The sequence below is a fragment of the Diadema antillarum genome, unplaced genomic scaffold, assembly GCF_040938485.1.
Source record: "Diadema antillarum isolate AM-2024a unplaced genomic scaffold, OU_Dant_1.0 seq00000682_RagTag, whole genome shotgun sequence".
Lineage (NCBI taxonomy): Eukaryota > Metazoa > Echinodermata > Echinoidea > Diadematoida > Diadematidae > Diadema > Diadema antillarum.
Window position 1 is genome coordinate 1,045,527 of NW_027271587.1, and position 18,475 is coordinate 1,064,001.

General features: G+C 37.9%; 1 protein-coding gene across 1 annotated transcript in view; it reads right to left on the reverse strand.

The window, feature by feature from the left end:
- The window catches only part of LOC139737095 (testin-like), a 245,014-nt gene extending 229,559 nt beyond the window's left edge, over positions 1 to 15,455 (reverse strand). The window contains exon 1 of the mRNA XM_071647771.1: positions 14,748 to 15,455. Coding sequence (XP_071503872.1) covers positions 14,748 to 14,813 — 66 coding nt within the window. The 5' untranslated portion in view covers positions 14,814 to 15,455. The remainder of the gene's footprint in view (positions 1 to 14,747) is intronic.
- Positions 15,456 to 18,475: the final 3,020 nt, after the last annotated feature.

Genomic DNA, 18,475 nt, shown 5'->3' on the forward strand with positions numbered 1-18,475 from the left:
TAACCAGGAATCCGTGGCATTTCAGAAATCGAAATAAAAGTAGTTTATTTATTTTCTAATAGTACCATGAGGGGAAATAGATCAAGTTATCTTTCAAGTCTCAAATATTACATTTTGGCAGCAGAGTGCATGCAATGTAGATCATATTTGCTAAAAGAGTTGTGACCATGTACCTTCATATCTGCCTACTTTAAAATTGGACGATCGTCACCCCTAATGGTACGTTATTGTGTAACTCTTCCGAAAGACCGAAGTTTGTGCATGCAATTGCGCAATGCCAGACTCGGTGCTATCCATAAACGTGTGTGACAGTGCTGCCACTGAGACACGTGTGTGTGTGTGTGTACGCATCATACACAAACATTGTGACCGCGAGCTGCAGTGATTGGAGGAGAGAGGCCAGAGGACGCGTGGCTCTTTTGGCCTCTCTTCATGCGCATGTGCACTGTGAGTGTGCGTCCATTCGGCACTGATCGGAAGCTCTCGTGGCTCGGACAGCCATTTTGGGTCTGGTGATTTAGACTCCAGTGTGTGTTCGCTGACCCATTGCACTGTGATAGAGCCAGCGCTATTCTCATTCGGTGTCACGACATTTGATACAGAATGGGGGAGGCAGCATGTTGCGTTCGTCTCCGTGCCGCACAAACCACTCGCCACGATTGTAAGGCTTTAACTATTTGACCAATGCATAATGCCTACTGTAATCTACAGCTCTCTTCATATGTGATTCCCTTTACTCCATGCTGATTGCTTCATGGTGTTGGCCATTCTTCAATTTGTTCACCCTTCAATCTGTTGTTTCTGTACATCATTGTCCACACTGCAGAAGGGAAATGACATACAGCTTGCAAAGTAAAACTAAATCTTCTACCTTATCAGCCTTGGAATCATGTTTGGAAATTCCCAAGGTACATTTTATCATGTAAGGACATTAATAGTGATCATGAGACCAGAAGAATAAAGGTATTGTAAGTGTTAGCAGCCAGCAGGCAAAGGCTTACTTCAGCCTTCACATTACAGGCTAGTAGTGACAGACGGGAGGATCACAGGACAGAAGGCTTCCATCCAACAGCTAACGTCATCATCAAAGATGTGCTCTCGTAGTTTTTAATATCACCTGCAATGGAGCGCATCTCTGGCTTATGGAATGGTGACCTCGGCAACCCCTCCCACTCACTGTCTTCACCAAAACTCAAGACAAACTGCCAAGATCATGGAGAAAGGAAAGGCAAACAACCAGAGGCTGTGGCTACGATGTGCCTAAAGTTAGGTATGACTGCTGTGATCTGGGACACCGTGCTAGCTCAGATGGGGGCAGCTCTTGGGGGTATAGTACCATCATGTTTGTGGAAAGCAGTGCTAGCATCTGTGACAAAATAAACTTACTGCTGCTGAAAAAAAAAAATCCATCTTTAAGGGTGCATCATATTTCTAATGGTCACAATTTGACAACTCTACGTAGAAAATGAATTAAATTGTGGTTTTCATGATATAGAAAAGATATGAACATGGAAATACTTTTTATATGGCTCAAGTCAACTGCTGTGATGGCTTTGTGCATTGCTGCTGGTCACTATAATGTAAAAAGACACCTTATACCCTTAATGAGTATCGTCTTCAGAAATCAGAGCTTTTTGTCACCTCTGTATTGCAGCCTTACTAGGGAACAGAGAGAAATAACATTGATTTCAATCCACCCAGTTTAGAATAGTTTCTGAAGGAAATGAGAAACATGCATTTTATAGTTTAATATCTTTATATGTAAGTAGGGCCTTCTTATAATTGATACAAATTACAATCATCTGTGATCTGTATTTCCTAGTATTATACATTACCCTGCAAATGAACATCTTGGGTATCCTTTTTTATGTTTCTTTCTAAGTTTTAAGTTTACTTTGTATGTTTTTCTACCCATTTGAATATGAAACCACACACCAAACATATGTGATCAATCTTCGAAAAGAAACTTGCAATTTCTGTACATGAAAGCTATCAGCAGACTGATTCTCACATGTATAACATTGGACTTTGCCAAAATGCTTACATGACAAGAAATAATGCATGGCATGACAAATACGATAAATCATGCCTTTCAATGCTATTCTAAGTTAGCAACTTCCATTTCGGCATCAAGACGCAATACTATCAAACATCAGATTAGCTGGAAAAAATTGACACTATAAATTTCAACAACACTATACCTAATCACAATGCAGTACAAAGCATCAAACAAGTAGATAACATGTATAAGATGTGCAAATTGAAATCTGACACAGAAATTAAAGGGTGTGTACAGTTCTGGTCAAGGTGAGGATTTAGCTTTTAACATTTTGCGAGATGTTCAGAAACCACTCTATGAGATGTCAAAGAGCATGCAATTCTAAGGGGTAACAAAAGTTTATTTGATGAAAATCGGTGTTGAAGTGGCAGAGATATCCAAAAACAAGGTGAAACAAAGAGATCCTAATAAAGTTGGGGCATGTAGTCTTTTATCATTATTACTTTTTTGGATATCTCAGCCATTTGAAAACCAATTCTCATCAAATAAATGTTGAATCCTTCTTAAAATTACATGCTCTTTCATATTTCATAAGAGGCTTCTCATTATCTCACTTAGGAATGTATAAACCATGAATCCCTATCTCAACCAGTACTGTACAGCCCCTTTAATGTGCTAAATGTGCTAGTAGTCTGTCATACAATCAAAGAACGTTATAAGGATTCATCTTTGCAGAAGGAACAATTTCTGATATCTGTTCCCAGAAATAAGCTCACTTCACGATATTGAAAGGAAAAAATAAAATCAGAAGAAAAAACTCAGAGGGAAATCCATTTCAGGTCAGAGAAAAGTCAATGTTTGAGAATTGCAAACAGAGAACCATCACTGGGGCATGGGAGAGAGGACAAGAAAATAAGGGGTTATATGACAGTGATCAGGCAATGTGCGTGACACTGCTTGATTAACAGGAAAAGATTGAAATGGATACATTCTACCCTATCATAATGTATGATTTGGGAAAGTTCTTCTCTCATTTCAGGAACTGAGTTTTTGGGGGTGTTTGTTTTTGTTTGTTTGTTTGGGTTTTTTTTTAATCTGATGTTGGCTGATTTTCCATAAAATATAAAAAGTCAACCTCTAGTCAGTAGTGGCAAGTGAATACCACACAACATTAACATACCCAACATGCACCATCATACAAATTGAAACGTAATGAGTTTTGTGAAATTAGTGATATAAAATTTTATACAATATCTTAATCCATTTGATATGTTTCAAGTGATCGGTAAGCATTTTCAACATACTATTTGATATTTGGTTGGAATGTTTATGGTTCCTTATTGAAATACTGGTTATTACAAGTAGATGCCCCTTTGGACATCATGAGAGTCAGCAACAAACAGCATTACTAACATTGCATGGCCAGCAGTCGACATGGTATGAAAATACTGACACTTCTTACAAATATCTAAACGGGATTGATGCCTGATCTAATTCAATAGAGACATTTGCGTCAACTATGCATATATCTGATTTTACTGTAGGTAGAAATTAGTACGTCCAGAGATATTAGACTTAAATGTATGAACATCTTACAAACTAAGATGGATTGATTTATCCAGAAAATTAGATAAATGTGTCTAAAAGTAGTGAAAAGTGCAGCTGGCCCTCTTGGATCCCATCCTGGATGTTATGTGGGATGCAATCACAGGCGGTGTCTGGCTGTGATGGAGGAGTGTTTTAGTCTCCTTCAGGCCAATTGGCTGGAGTGGCTTACAGCAGACTTGATGGCCTGGATCAGAGAGAATGGAGCCGACACTATGCCAGCAAGCCACAGGCTCTCTGGGGATTGCAATTGACAATTGGCTCTAGAAAAAGCAGCATTCACCGTAATGAAGCCATGTCAAACATGAATGTAATGGCTCTATTTTTACAAGCATTCCATTGCTGCTTGTTGACATGTCATCCCTTTGTTCTGAGTCTTAAGATCTCATATTTCCAAAAGATATAGATATATTTGCAACATATTTCTCACAATTTGAATTTCAAATTAGACGTAAAATGTAGAAAGAAATTAAATTGCAGATTTTACCCCTGTTTCCATCAAAAATCAGAGAAGTAGACATACTTGTACATTTTGACTGGATGTTAGCAAAAAGGAACTCGCCTTTTCCAGCTTTATATCAATCAAATTTTAGAGTCATGTCCTGAATACAAAATATCTTTGCACAACTTGGAATATCTTGAAGTCAGCTTGCAAACAAAAGTTCAGTAACCCACTGATTCCTGACTTTCTTTAATTTCTGTGTGCTTAGCAGAGCAACCCACTTCTCATTGCCAATATAATCCTTCAGAATGTTCTGTTTTCAAGGCAATCCCTTCCACTTAACATGAGATGTAGTAAACTCCAGTTCTTTAAAAAATGACAAATTCTCTTTCCAAGACATCTTTCAGCTCAAGCCACTATATGACTTGGAAATATGGTTGCTACTTTTAAACTGCATGAATGAGAAGAAAGAAGAAGTGTGCATAAAGCCAACTGCAAAACTTTCTTTTGATGTTTATAATACTCTGTACAGTTTTCATAAAAAATATCTACCACATCCCGACAAATATAATCTACAAACTAAATATCACTATCATCACTTGAACTCAGTAATACAGGATAATGTCCTCAAACTTTACTCAATGCCCTACAACATGCTTTCTCTCACCCAATTAGACTCTAATGACAGAGCCATCAAATACTAATGTTACTACAATACATGAGCTGAGATAGCCAAGCTTAAAGTTCTTACTCCAACTTCTTCACCTTGTGCCTTACACACCCTCAAGTAAACTGAATACATTACAGCTGTGGTTTCCTGTCCTATGTTTGTTCAAATTCACATCGTGTTGGCAAGCCTTCATTTCCTCCCCTCTCCCACTGTAAAGTCTCAATCAATACGTATGTCATTAGACTGTACATAAACAGAGAATAAAATCAATAGCATCCCAAGCCCACTGCCATTGAGCCATTTGGCTGCCATCCCTAATGCATAGATAATTGGATATTTATGCAGTATAAAAGAGGCCAACCGTGTCAGAGATGGAAGGCAAAGCAAAACTCCATGTTAATCTGAAGATAAGGAAATATGGCTGAGAGTGGTGTCATTGGATGCTGCACGCAGCTTCCATGCTTTCATGCAAATCAACACAGTCCCGCTTGTAAAAATGATCTCTTCCCTAAACTTCCATGTGAAATCTCTGCAGCAAAGGAGCTCCTCATATTTACTGACCTTCTCACTGTCTTCTCACAATAGAAGTTGACACATTCTATTTTTACTCTGCTCTCATGTACCACTTTGAATAGTCATTAGACTCATAACTGAGAAGTAAACATGTTGCCTGGATTGGATCTGTAGACCAATAGTTCCAAACTCTGCAAAACGAAGCTGCAAGACTGGTTGACTATAAGCCCCATGACGTGACTCTTCCACTCCACCATACCCTTATTGTACTCCACACCATAACACTCCTCTGACGCTCCAATGACGCCGGCTTCAAGTCAAAGAGGGAATCATGCTGAAGCTTCTCCTCTTCATAATATTTTAAAACAGAGACTAAACAAAATTCCAAAGTTGCTGCCCTGTTCTCTACACTCATATGGCTGAAAATCCTTTTGAGGTGCTGCATGAACACTCTGGAATTCAAACATCCACCCCCTCCCTCATTGTAAATCATTGCAAGATGTTGCTTAAAACACATCTCTTCCAACAGCTGTTGAAAAAAAGAAGAAATGTACCTCAGGAAGTGATGCACATAAATTTTTAACAATTTCCAAGAGTTAGACAATGCACACTTTCTCTATATCACGGTACTAAATGTAGTTAATGTACTCTTTTCTTTTTGTTGATTTTTAGGTTATATTAAATGTAAATCTGTTTATCTTAGTTGTTGAGCATTAAGGCAGTGATGCCTGGTAGCTACTCTACAAACAATTTTATAATAATTATTGGAATAAGAATTGAAGAGAAAATATACCCCTCATGGGTAGCTGTTCTAAGTGATAGCAGAGGCAGCAACACAACAAATCAGTAGAGCTCTGAGCACAATCAGACTAATGAAAGGGAAGAGTCATGAGGACATTTGCTCAAATGGTGCTTTTCAGAAGGCATCCACTTCCTATCACCATGTTCTGTCAATTCTGTCTCAAACAGTAAACACACAGTGACAACAGGAAATGGCATTCATGAATGAAAATAGTGTGGACCTTGCAGGTGACTTTACCATGTAAACAGCTCTCTTCAACACATGTGCCCTGCTTTCTCTTGTTTCCATTTTACTACAATTGTTATTATAGTATCTCCTGAGTTAACTTGCTCAGTCTCAACATCACTGCAGGTATTCAGCAGGAATTGTCACAAGGTCTATTGGATTGGTCACATAGTCTACTAGAATTTCATGCTATGATATAATACCATGTATTCCATATCAACAGGTGTACATTAGATGCTGGTAGTTGGTATATAATTTCATTATTTGAATGATGACATGGTACATCAGGAAATCTCCATCGAGGCCACTGTGCACCAGCATAGTTTTATGACTGCATTGGATTTGGCAGGTTTTATTCACAAGGGACAGAAAGTATCTTCATTAATAAGAAATTTGACAGAAACTTTTCTATGGAAAAGTGTATCATCTTATGGATGTTATTTTATTTGTATTAAATCAAGGCAGGAAATGACTGGTGAGGGCACATTTAAGCATATCAGATGAAAGATTTGAATATGTGATCACTTGAATATCAGAAAAATCATGTAACATAGATTTCTATTAGATTTCAAATTTTAGCCATTCTGGTATGATGGCTGTGATTTCTGATGCATAGCATTCTTAATTTGCTGTGAACAAAAATAATCTTCTATCACAATTGATGATGAAGGTGAACGCTGCCATCAATGCTCAGAGAAGATTAGAAGTGACTGTATCCGTAAAAAGGTACAAGTTTTACATCTCTCACACCTATCCCACTTCACACGACACTGATTCACTACAAGATAGGCACAGATGGAGAGTCTTCTCGGCTGTTGCTGAATGGTGTCAAGGAGCACAGGTTTCTCAGCCTAACAGTCTCCTCTCCACATCCTCAGCCAATTGTGATTTACAATCCACTGAGCCTTCACCAAGTCTCATTCATCAAGCCTTGCCCATGCTATTTGGCGCCCGGTAAATCAGGTAGAGCTCGTGGGAGAAAATCAGGTAAGTAATGCTTGTGGGTGTTAACAACTGGACATCTGCGCCTGACGGGTTATCATCACAACTCAGCATGACTGATATGGCAGAGACAACTTGCACATTGCTGAACTCAACAAGCTTTACTAAATACAATGTACTATTAAGCGTAGTCGACATATCTGTATGTAGGGACGCTTGTCACATAGAACACAGCATAATTTTAGACTCAGAATCCAAAATCACCTTTGGTGCCCATGAAAAGAACAGGGACTCCAGTGCTAACAGGTTAATACTCTCTTTAATATATCCTGACACATGCAGCACACTGACTCAACTCCTTGAAGCATAATGGATGCAATAGGCAGGTCATAATCATTTCTTTAAAAACACCCTTTTATTATTCCTGCCTGCAGCTTCTGTGGGGCAATGGTATTTGATATCAAACTCTCAAACTAATGACACAATGCAAGCATTAATGCATGTCGACTTGTGTTGACTTATGATACACTGATACAATGATCACCACTTCAATGCGGCTGAATATATTCATGGATGAAATTTTCTACTATTTTTCTTCAGATTACTTGGATATACCCACAAAAAACCTCTTCCACACCAAGATTCTGTCTAAGAAATCATTTTTCAATCAATACTAAATTACTAACTGTATGGTTAACAGAAGACACTAGAACATATCTTCCCCTAGACTATTAAAGCATAGCTTGCATGATTCCATATCACTGATATGATTGACAAAACACATTATATTAAGTAATTTGAAGAAATATAACAGAAAATTAATACAAAAATATATGGCACCTATTTGGACATCCTTTTGGCCACATACATAAGTGATGATCAGGGTATTATGAATCAATACAAATCAACATGCATCATTGCTTAGGCCCTTTAACACTACTTGAGAATGTGTTACATAATATCTATCTTTCTATCAACTAAAATACTGGTATGCCATTCATACACTGCATACATTTCAAGCTTCATTGAACTTTATCAGAATTAGTTTCTAGTTTTAGTTGGTAGTCGATGCAGTATCAAGACATGCATAATTGCTAAACATTAGTGCAAAATGCAATATGAGTTTTGTCTTGCCTTGAAGCTCTCAGTAGGCAGTGCAGTCACATCATTTTTGTTTCATTTAAACCAAAGTTAGACTATGTAATCACCTTGCTAAGTGGAGAGGGTGTCCAAATTACAGTTGAAATGATGATAAAAGATATCAATTATACTATCACTGTTTATACCACTGATACAGATAAAAAATGAAGAAAGACATTGATTATTCTGCACTAAACCAAAAACAACAAATTCAGACATGATGACCACATTAATTTGCTGAGGAAATTGGAAAAGGATGTGCAACATGCACAAAATGAAGTATAAAATGAAATACACCTCCATCAGCCTTCTCATACAATGTAACACTATAAAATGTGCACACTTAGGTCAGAATTGTAGACTGGCTCTCTCAATTCCGTAGCAAGCAAGAGAATATAGATATGATTGAATCATTTTGGAAACTCAGAATGTGAAATTAACATAATTTTGTTTTATGTACTCAATGTGATCAAATCTCAGGACTAAAAATGATCTCTGACATCAACTTTCTCTGTTAAGTCAAATAAGCTAGTTCATAATTAGCTCATGTGCACATTATCCCAAGTCATTGTCAGTTGGTTGAAGGCAATTCACTGGTTTTCAAAGCGACAAAGTGCTTAAGCCTGCCAGACGTAACAATTTTTGGAATTAATGATCAAACTGGGAGGTGGCTTCCACCTTGCTGATAAAACAAAGAATGAACTTTCATAGACCAGGTGACCAAAATGAAGTATCCATTTCATTATTGTATACATCAAATGCATTAACGAGAACCCCGTACTATCTATTTATTATTGCCAAATACAGTTGTTATCAGGAGGATGTGCAGGCAAGCACCATTTATATTAGGATTACCTGAATAATCATTGTAAACATCACAGGTGCTTATCTCAGTGTTACTTAAAAACCAACATGCCTTTTTTCACAAATGACCTTTTTCTGCTCATGTGCAAAGTGGAATTGCGAACCTGCTGATTGTGAACTTGGAAACCATTTCTGTTTCAACTACATCACAATACTCATATGGATGTAATATGGGATACATGCATTTCTGTTGCCTTTTAACTTGTTTGATTGTGGTGAATATGGGGGTAGCAATTTAATTATGACATATTTGCATGATATGGCTAGCAAAATTCCAAATAGGGGGTCAAGTTTGGAGCTCGTAATGGGGAGTTGCCATAGTCTATTATCTCATGACCTTGAATATGAACTCATGTTATATTCTAGAGACTTAATTTACACTTTTGCATTATTTCCTCAGCATTGTCACATCATGAATTTGGGGTTGCAGTCTTAAATCACAATATTAGCATACATTGTACATTATGTGAAAAGTGATACATTTCTGACAGTCAAAACCTGTTAGAATGTTTTGAACAACACGTGCATTTGCATGCACCATTGGCTAAATTCCTAAATCATAGGCAAGATTGGAGCATGGGATTGTGTGCTGGTCCTCATTTGTGAATCAATTATTTCATTTTAAAAATGAAATGAAGAATTAAAGGATGCTGCCAGGCAAGGACTTTGTTTTTGCTATTTCTAAAAACAGATACAACACTTCAAAAGACACATTCCACAACATTTTTTTTCATCTCAAAAATTCCTGACTCCACAAAAGAAATATAGTTGTACATACCATCCAAATAACCTTTTTGTGAGCACTACTTTTTGTTTTTGTCTGCTTTGTTTTAGATTTCTAATACCTAGAACCAAATTAACAAGGCACACAATCAGTATTTTACAAAAATGAATGCCGTGGTATATATGTTAAACCTTAATTCACAATTCTAACTTTAAACTTTGTTCATCATCAGGCCAAAAGTGAGCGGTTACCACACACTGTACTTGATCTTTGATCCCAAAAAAAAAAAAATCTATCATTCACATGGTCTGCCAAATCGATTCACCTGTCATAAAATGTTTACAGATATCATGCTGTTTGAGGAAGGACAAACAAGTGAAAGAGGCCTTGAACATATTTTCACTGCATTTTGCCTAGAGCTGTTATTGGTGTGAAAGTGCTAAATATGAGAGCGGTTGCAATAGACACAGCCACTAACCTCTGCATCCAGCAGCAATACCATCCTGACACAAAGGCTCTTCTGATAGTATTGATACCCAGTAATTTAGAAGCAGCAATACATGTATGCCTATCATAAAAATGCACAAAAAGATGCACAGAATCTATAAACCTGATAAGTTAGTTCTGACATCAATTATTCACTTGTTTTCTCTTCACACAAATCATAGCCATGCCAAAAATTTTCCATTGATATGTGTTTTTTCAGCAAAAGCAGATTTAAACAAAAGTCTTCCTTAGCTTGTAAGTCCCCTTTAAACACATATAATGAATTCTTATGACAGAATGTCATATATATATATATCCCAGCCAAGAAGCCACCTGAGCGTGAAACTGACCCACCACGCGGCGCAGTCAGCCTTAGGAGCCAAGTCCGCCTGAAGATCGTCCAGCGGAAGGATGTGAAACCGTCGGTAGCGGTCTCTGTGCGCCCAAGGTAAATGACTATATATATATTATATATATACCGGGTGTCCCAAAAAAAGTGGCACAGTGGATATTCAGTACATTGCGTTCTAAAAATGATATACTTTTTTTACATCATTAAAAAGAGCATCTTCCGCAGAAGATAATGATATCAAAATCATTAAATTTGGTTCAATACTTTTTATTCTACGCCAATTTCTGTAAATGCAGTCATTTTCAAATTTCGCTGGGTTTTTGCGACGTATGAGATAATAACTAGGGCATGACACGCGTTCCATACCGTAAATTGTGTGTAAGCTCGTTGATTCATGTCAACAAAAGATACTCAGTACAGCTGTTACATTGGGCGCGCACTCACACACACAGACACACTGTTTTCCTGCCCTGCGCCCAATGTGAAGGCTGCATCTTTTGTTGATATGGATTAACGAGCTTACACACTTCGCCGTATGGAACCACATTTATTTCTGTGTATGGAACGCGTGTCGCACCCAAATTATTATCTCATACGACGCAAAAATCCAGCGAAATTTGAAAAGGACTGCATTTATAGAAATTGGCGTAGAATAAAAAGTACTGAACCAAATTTAATGATTTTGGTATCATTATCTTCTGTGGAAGATGCTCTTTCTAATAATGTCAAAAAATATATCACTTTTAGAACGCAAGGTACTGAAAATCCACCATTACACTTTTTTGGGACACCCTGTATATACAATGTATATCTGTGACTAACAAAAATTACACAATGAACTTACTGTGAATGACTGCTCAGAAGGAATATATTGACTCCCTTGAAATTCACTATCTCCATAACTATTCTTTAAGGAAAATTGACCCACATGTGTATACGCTTTTGAAATAAATTAACAATAGCTTAACATCAATATCAAACAAAGGCAGCAAAGCTATGCAAAAATATGTCAATGCAAGAGACCCAGAAGTCAAATGCACATTGCAAGTTCACCTTCTAGTCTATGCATTCTTGCAGACTGTTACTGAAGAAGAAAATAGCAAACTTATGGGGGCTTTGGGAGTCAGGGGGGGGGGGGGCGGGGATGGTGCCCATTCTATCACACTGGACATGACACCTGCCAAGATTATAGAATTATGACCACACATTTTCAAAAAGAAGATCAAAATGTGAAAACTGGCCCCCAATTTGGTCCTAGCCCCAAGGGGGCCATACCTGGATCAGCAATAAACAAACTTGAAAGTACATTCACTTCAAGCATTTCTGGTTTTAAGGAAGATTTTTAAGAATAATGTCTAATTTGGGGTACAAGAGCTATTATTCAAGAGATATGAGTTAAACATTTTTTTTTTTTACTCTGAATTGTTCCTGCCTCACTCCAACCACTCCATCTAATAGTCTTGTCACATATCCCGTTTATACTGCGGGCAGGTGTCAGAGCTTCCTCGAAGAGGTTCGAAAGCTCGCTTGAAAAAGCGGTCTCTTGTCTGTTTATAATGCTTGGGCTGGTTTCGCCCAAGCAGGCCTGATTGGCTCCATTCCAATAGTAACCGGGTTCCCCTCTGATGCAGGCTTTTGAATTTGTTATATAACCACAAACATGACTGAGTATGAAGTGTGCATGTAGGCCTATATGTGGCGTTTATCAGTGGCGATTGGTCATGATGGTTTGTTTATTCTAGCTGGCAATGACCTTCAGTCATAATTTCCGGGTTGGTAAAAAAAGCAGTTTCTCGAACTCCTCAGCATTTATACTGCAGCCGAATCTCTTCGTTGCTTCTACATGAGGCTCTGAAACCATTCCCTGTAGGTGATTTTCGAACCTGACCTGCCAAATCTCCTTTTCTGAATTATCTCTGTTTATGCTGAGCTGAAAGGCTTCTTGACGCTGCTTTACGAATAGGAGGCTTCAGAACCCCTTTTTTGTTCTAAAGTTTAAGCAGGGTATTAGAGACATAACACAAGTTCACAAAACTCTCAACTATAAAATACTGTAAAAGTGGAAATTTTCGCGGTGTTGACATTTTCGCGCATTTCATGCAATCAGAAAGTAGAGCGAAGATAAAAGCACACGAATATTTTTTGCATGCCATATGTTCCAGTAGTTGATGTCTTTATTCCGCAGAATTAAAAACACGCGAAACTCTTCTCACCCAGCTAATCACGAAAAATTAGTCGCGTGAAAATATCCATTTTTACAGTACTCAAATACCCCTTGATGCAACCAGTTACTGTGTGCTTATTGTCCATAAATCAATCAGAAAACAGGTGAACAACTATCTAGCCACTAAGTGGTTTCTCTCGACCATTCCCAGGGAACCTAGAGGGCCTCCACTCTATGACCTCAATCATTGAAAGCATGAATCAATGTGAACTTGACCCTAAGGTCATCAAGAAGTAAGGTTCTACACTGTAATGGACGTTTCCCTGAAGGGGCATGATCGATGATGCACTACTGTGAAAAGGGAATTTTCCAAGTTCATCTTTTGACCTTTGACACTACTACAGACACAGAAGTATATCCCTGCATTGAAAAAGTTCAGTGGACAGGATATGAATAATTCATCATAATGCTGGGCAAAGATGACACAAGAATCTTTCTGATTGGTGTGACATAAGATTGTTTTCATCAATTCATTTAAACTTTAGGTCTATACACTCTGACAAACTGTGCAAAATTAGCATGTGGGTTTTTATGCTCTTTTTTCACATAATACATTATGAACACAAGACTTTGAAGGAGTTCTAAAAACATGACCCATGTGCATGAATCTCAGTTTACTTATTTTCACAAGAATCACCTACTTTACATTCTGAGCCATGATTACTGTCTCTAACTTTCATCGGTTTGTATGAAGACATTTCAATTACCGAAATAAAAAAGAAAAAAAAATTCATCATTTTGTTGTTCTTGAAGCCATGTACATTATATCAGACAACATTAAGTGTTTGTTTTTTTTTCAAGTCAGTACTTGGAAGCTTATAAAGAAAACATATTTGATGAAACCCTAGGTATTGAAGGTCATTACTATTATTAATGACATGTTCTAGTTGAGAGCTATTGTAATTTTGTGAATAAAACTGATTAATTATGAGAAAAGAGCAAGGAGAAAATCTTTTTTTTTTCTTGTGCTTTAGTCTGCATTGGCACTAATGTCAACATCTCCACAGACAACAATGGATTTGCCATTAACCAAATATGCACCACACATTATTAAAGATTGACAACCCAGACAAAGGCAAACAAGTACAACAGACATTTTGTTTGCTCAAGTGCAAAAAGGAGGAAGTTGCGTATATGCCATCTGAAAAATTCTTTTCAACTAGCAATGAATGTTATCAGTAGACTAGAACCTGGGTGTGGGTGGCTTCGTCAGCATACTCAAATAACAGAGGGGACTTCTCACTGAGAATCTAGGATGTTATGTTCTGTCCACACAATAAATGTCACCATGGAAACTAAGTACTGGTATCAAGGAAACAAGGAAAGAAGAGAAGTGAGAACTGCTGATTTAAAAAATGAGTTGCAAATAGGGGAAAGGGTTCCTTATGTCCCCCCCCCCCACACACACACACACACACACAAACTTGCATAAAATAAACAAACCACTATTCCCCCTTACTAATAATAAACTAAATAAAGATTATGGGAAGTCTTCCCATTAATGGCACAACCTTTATTTAGTCCATTATTAGTATATTATAAAAAAAAATAGCAATCTATCCATTTTGCACAAACTAGTGGGGGGGGGGGGGAGGTGATGACATAAGGAACTCTTTCCCAAATAGGTTCTTAATACTACTACTACTAATGATAATTATAATCTGAAAAATACTAATAACTTGATACTGTAATCCCTCTTGCAGCTCCAACACTGAGATCACACATCTGCAATTCTCTAAATGAGGCTATCTATAATTACCTTTTTCTTTTTCCTTCTTCCAATCGTCACTTTGATGTCCAACGGGACGTTTCCTCCGTCCGCCATCACGCAACTTCACCTTCTTTAAAGTTCTAAACTTTCTTCCAAACAGATAGTAGCTTGTCCTCTGCTCGGGTTTTCTCCTAGTCTAAAAACCCGACTCCTGGCTCCTAGCTAGCCGTAGAAATCTCCCGACACACAGCTCTGCCGCAAATCGAAGCTGAACTAATAATCCGAAATTTGTGCAGTCAAAGAAAAGTCTGCGAGGCTCAAATGCTTCCTGCCTTCAAACAGCTACAAATATAAGTACTGTCACATGTGCTGCCTAATTACGATCGAATAACAGGATATTTACAAACTGATGTGAATCGGATAAATGAACGATGCGACCGCTGAAGCTGAAGAGCACCCCTGCACGCGAGCTACGGAGCGGGACAACACTGGGCCGTCGATCCCCGACGAGTGGTAACCTTGGTATCGCTTGGTTAGCAACAAGCTGAAATACTTGTCCTGAATGCGTGACAGCGTTTATTCCACACGTTATTGACTTCAGCACATATTCCAGCAAGGAGACAAAGTAGTGGGATTACTTTCCTACTTTCTGATAGCTGTATGCACGATAGTTTCGAAACTATATTGTCCGTGTGGCTAGTGTACTCTACTTACGGCATTTACCTGATCGACCGAGAGAGGCGTCTGTACCACAAGTCTGCGAGAAATGCAGTGATGAGAAGAAGCCAAACAACTATACCAGCCACCTTGCGGCGGACAGAAACTTCGATAGACGGACAGGTGCATAGAGTTCTTGATGAGAAACATTGCTGTTTCATATCAAAAGAGGGCGCTGTACGCGTACAGCACACGTCCCCTAAGCATTTTTTGTCTTTTCATCAATAAAATTAGATAACATTTGCCATAGGGGTAAAACCCTTGGGCATCGACAAAATAAATGGAGAGTTGTTTCTGGGCTTTGGCGGCATAATGAGCAGTTAGGATTGTCTTTTTTCTTAATTTTGTGTAAAAAGACACTCAAACATATTGTCTCATGAAAAATATAAAAATAAAAAGAACGAAGTTTAGTCTCAATTGAACAACTGATTTTTTTTTAATGAACAGAGGACTAAGTTAACATCTTGTTGTCTACTTCCAATATTTCATTCTATTTCTCTACTTTTTTACTCACAAGAGTGTTCCTGAGAACTTCTTAACATTGTATAAGCATACTTAGTAAACTTTTTTTTTCACACCAACTCAGAAACAATCTTATCAAATAGGTTTTCATCCTCTGTCTTAGATACATCAAACCACCTGAGGTATATACCATTCATCAAAGTCATATTTTCTTTTATCTCTTATTGATATATAGAATTCAATAACTAGGTCCTAAGAAGGTTTTTACAATATTACCACAAACTCTTAAACCGAGGATATTGTTTCTGCCTGCGTTTGTTTGTGTTGGTTTGTCTGTCTGTGTGCAAAATAACTAAAAAAAAAAAAATGTGAACGGATTTGGATGAGACTTGCAGGAAAAGTTCATAATGACACAAAGAACATAGTTAAAGGGGATGGCTAGTAACTGATCAGTGGGAATCAGTGGGAATGCTGGGGGTGATTGTTCTAATCCTTGTGGGATTCATTTAAGAGTACGTTATATATCTATTGTTGTGTGAAAATTATTTGCTTTAGAATTATGGTCTCATATCCAAGTAATGTGCAGTTCAATGTTTCCAGGTTAGCATACCTGTACAGTGTCGGGACTATCGTTAACGGGCCGTTAACAATCGCCCCGACACTGTACAGGCATGCTAACCTGGAAACATTGAATTGCACATTACTTGAATATGAGACCATTCTGAAGCAAATAATTTTCACACAAAATAGATATTGTATAATATGTACTCTTAAATGAATCCCACAAGGATTAGAACAATCACCCCCAGCATTCACACTGATTCCCACTGATCAGATACTAGCCATCCCCTTTAGATTTTGGTAGTCTGGGGATTTTATGGATGTTTAACGATTTTTTTCTGGGAGTTCAAGCTGACTGTATTTGATGTTTGCATACGCACAGTAAAGCGCGTGTTCTGCTTAAAATTGTTTGTTTCCCCCGCCATATTGCTTTATTTTTATCGTTTTCTTTACATCTTCTTCACTGTATTCATGTGTATTTCACTTTGTTCACAGTTTGTTTAATATTGTTGATTGTATTCAACTGTATCACATAGGTACAGCAGAGAAATTAAGTATTGTAAACAATTATCATTATGTTATTCATATAAAACAGAAATGCTATTACCCATACCACACATCATCGCTCTCTTGCTCTACTGGCGCCTACGAGTATATCGTGTTTTCTCTCTTCCTCTCCCTCCCTCTCCCTCACACACACACACACGCATACACACACACACACACACATACACACATGCACACACACATGCACTCACACACAAACACACACACACACACACACTCTCTCTCTCTCTTTCGATCTTTCTTTCTTTCTCTATCTCTGTCTTTTCTCCTGCATGTTATACGAGTCATACTAGTTCTATATTCTTCGTTTTCTGGTGAGTTTCATTTGCTACACTGTACCTTTCTTGAACGCGCCAACTCGCCCGTGGGATAGACAGACGCCATCTTGTGATAGGGAGGGTTAGGTCTCTGGGTGACAAGTTATACATGAGTTGAACGGATACACGGGCTCCCTCTTTTTATGACTACATCTTGTCAGCATGTACAAAGGAGGGAGCTTCTGGCGAAAGCTCTATCTTTTTACACAATTCATGTACCACAAGTATCGTAGCATACTGTACAGGACCATGGTACTAATTTCATACCGGAAACATTTTAATAAATAATTCATATTCCAGGAAAGGTATACTTCTGCAAAAGTCGCGAACCACTGCCGCGAACGGTGCTTTGAATACGGGTTCCACTATAATAGACAGCAATAAAACGGAAAGTGCTCTTTTGGCGTTTTTAAGCATAATAGATCAGCTGACTGAAGAGACAAATCTTAATGAACAGAAATTATTGTTAATTTTGTTGATGTCCTTTATACCGAACTGTCATAAGCTGAACAATATGTCAAGCCGTTGATTTAGAGAGTAGTGGCCATCAACAGTCGAGATGATGAAAATCGTCAGGCAGTGAGACAGTTGAATCCGATAATACATTACAATATCCTCGGCTTCGTGAGCATAATATTAACTCTCTAATTCTTGCCTCTCTAAAATGGTTGTGTGTTTGTGCGATTATTAATGATTTGTGGACATGACGGTCTATCAATCTGGGTGCCATGTCAGATTTTGATGACGATGGTGGCATTCATGTCTTTCATCTTTATTTTTGCAAAGCTTGACATTTTACTCCATTCAATGTGATCTATCTTGAAGCGTGGGATTACAGAAAATTGGAGTCTTTATTCTACCTTCCTGTTACTATTGATTTTCTCAGCTTCTACGGCCTATCAGAGTTACCCAGAATAGTCCTAGTTTCGAGGGATCGGAAAACGTTCACTGTGAAGTTGAGCTATGCTACCGGTAGAGTCCATAAAATACATAACATCAATAGACTATGTAGGTTTTACTGTCTTAAAACTAGTCATTTCGTCGACGACTTTATCATCGTCGAATTTGATGTGGCCTACGTATCACTGACAATATACTTAGCACCATTTGCAGTGACTAACATTTTATGATCATTAACGTAAGAGCGATTTC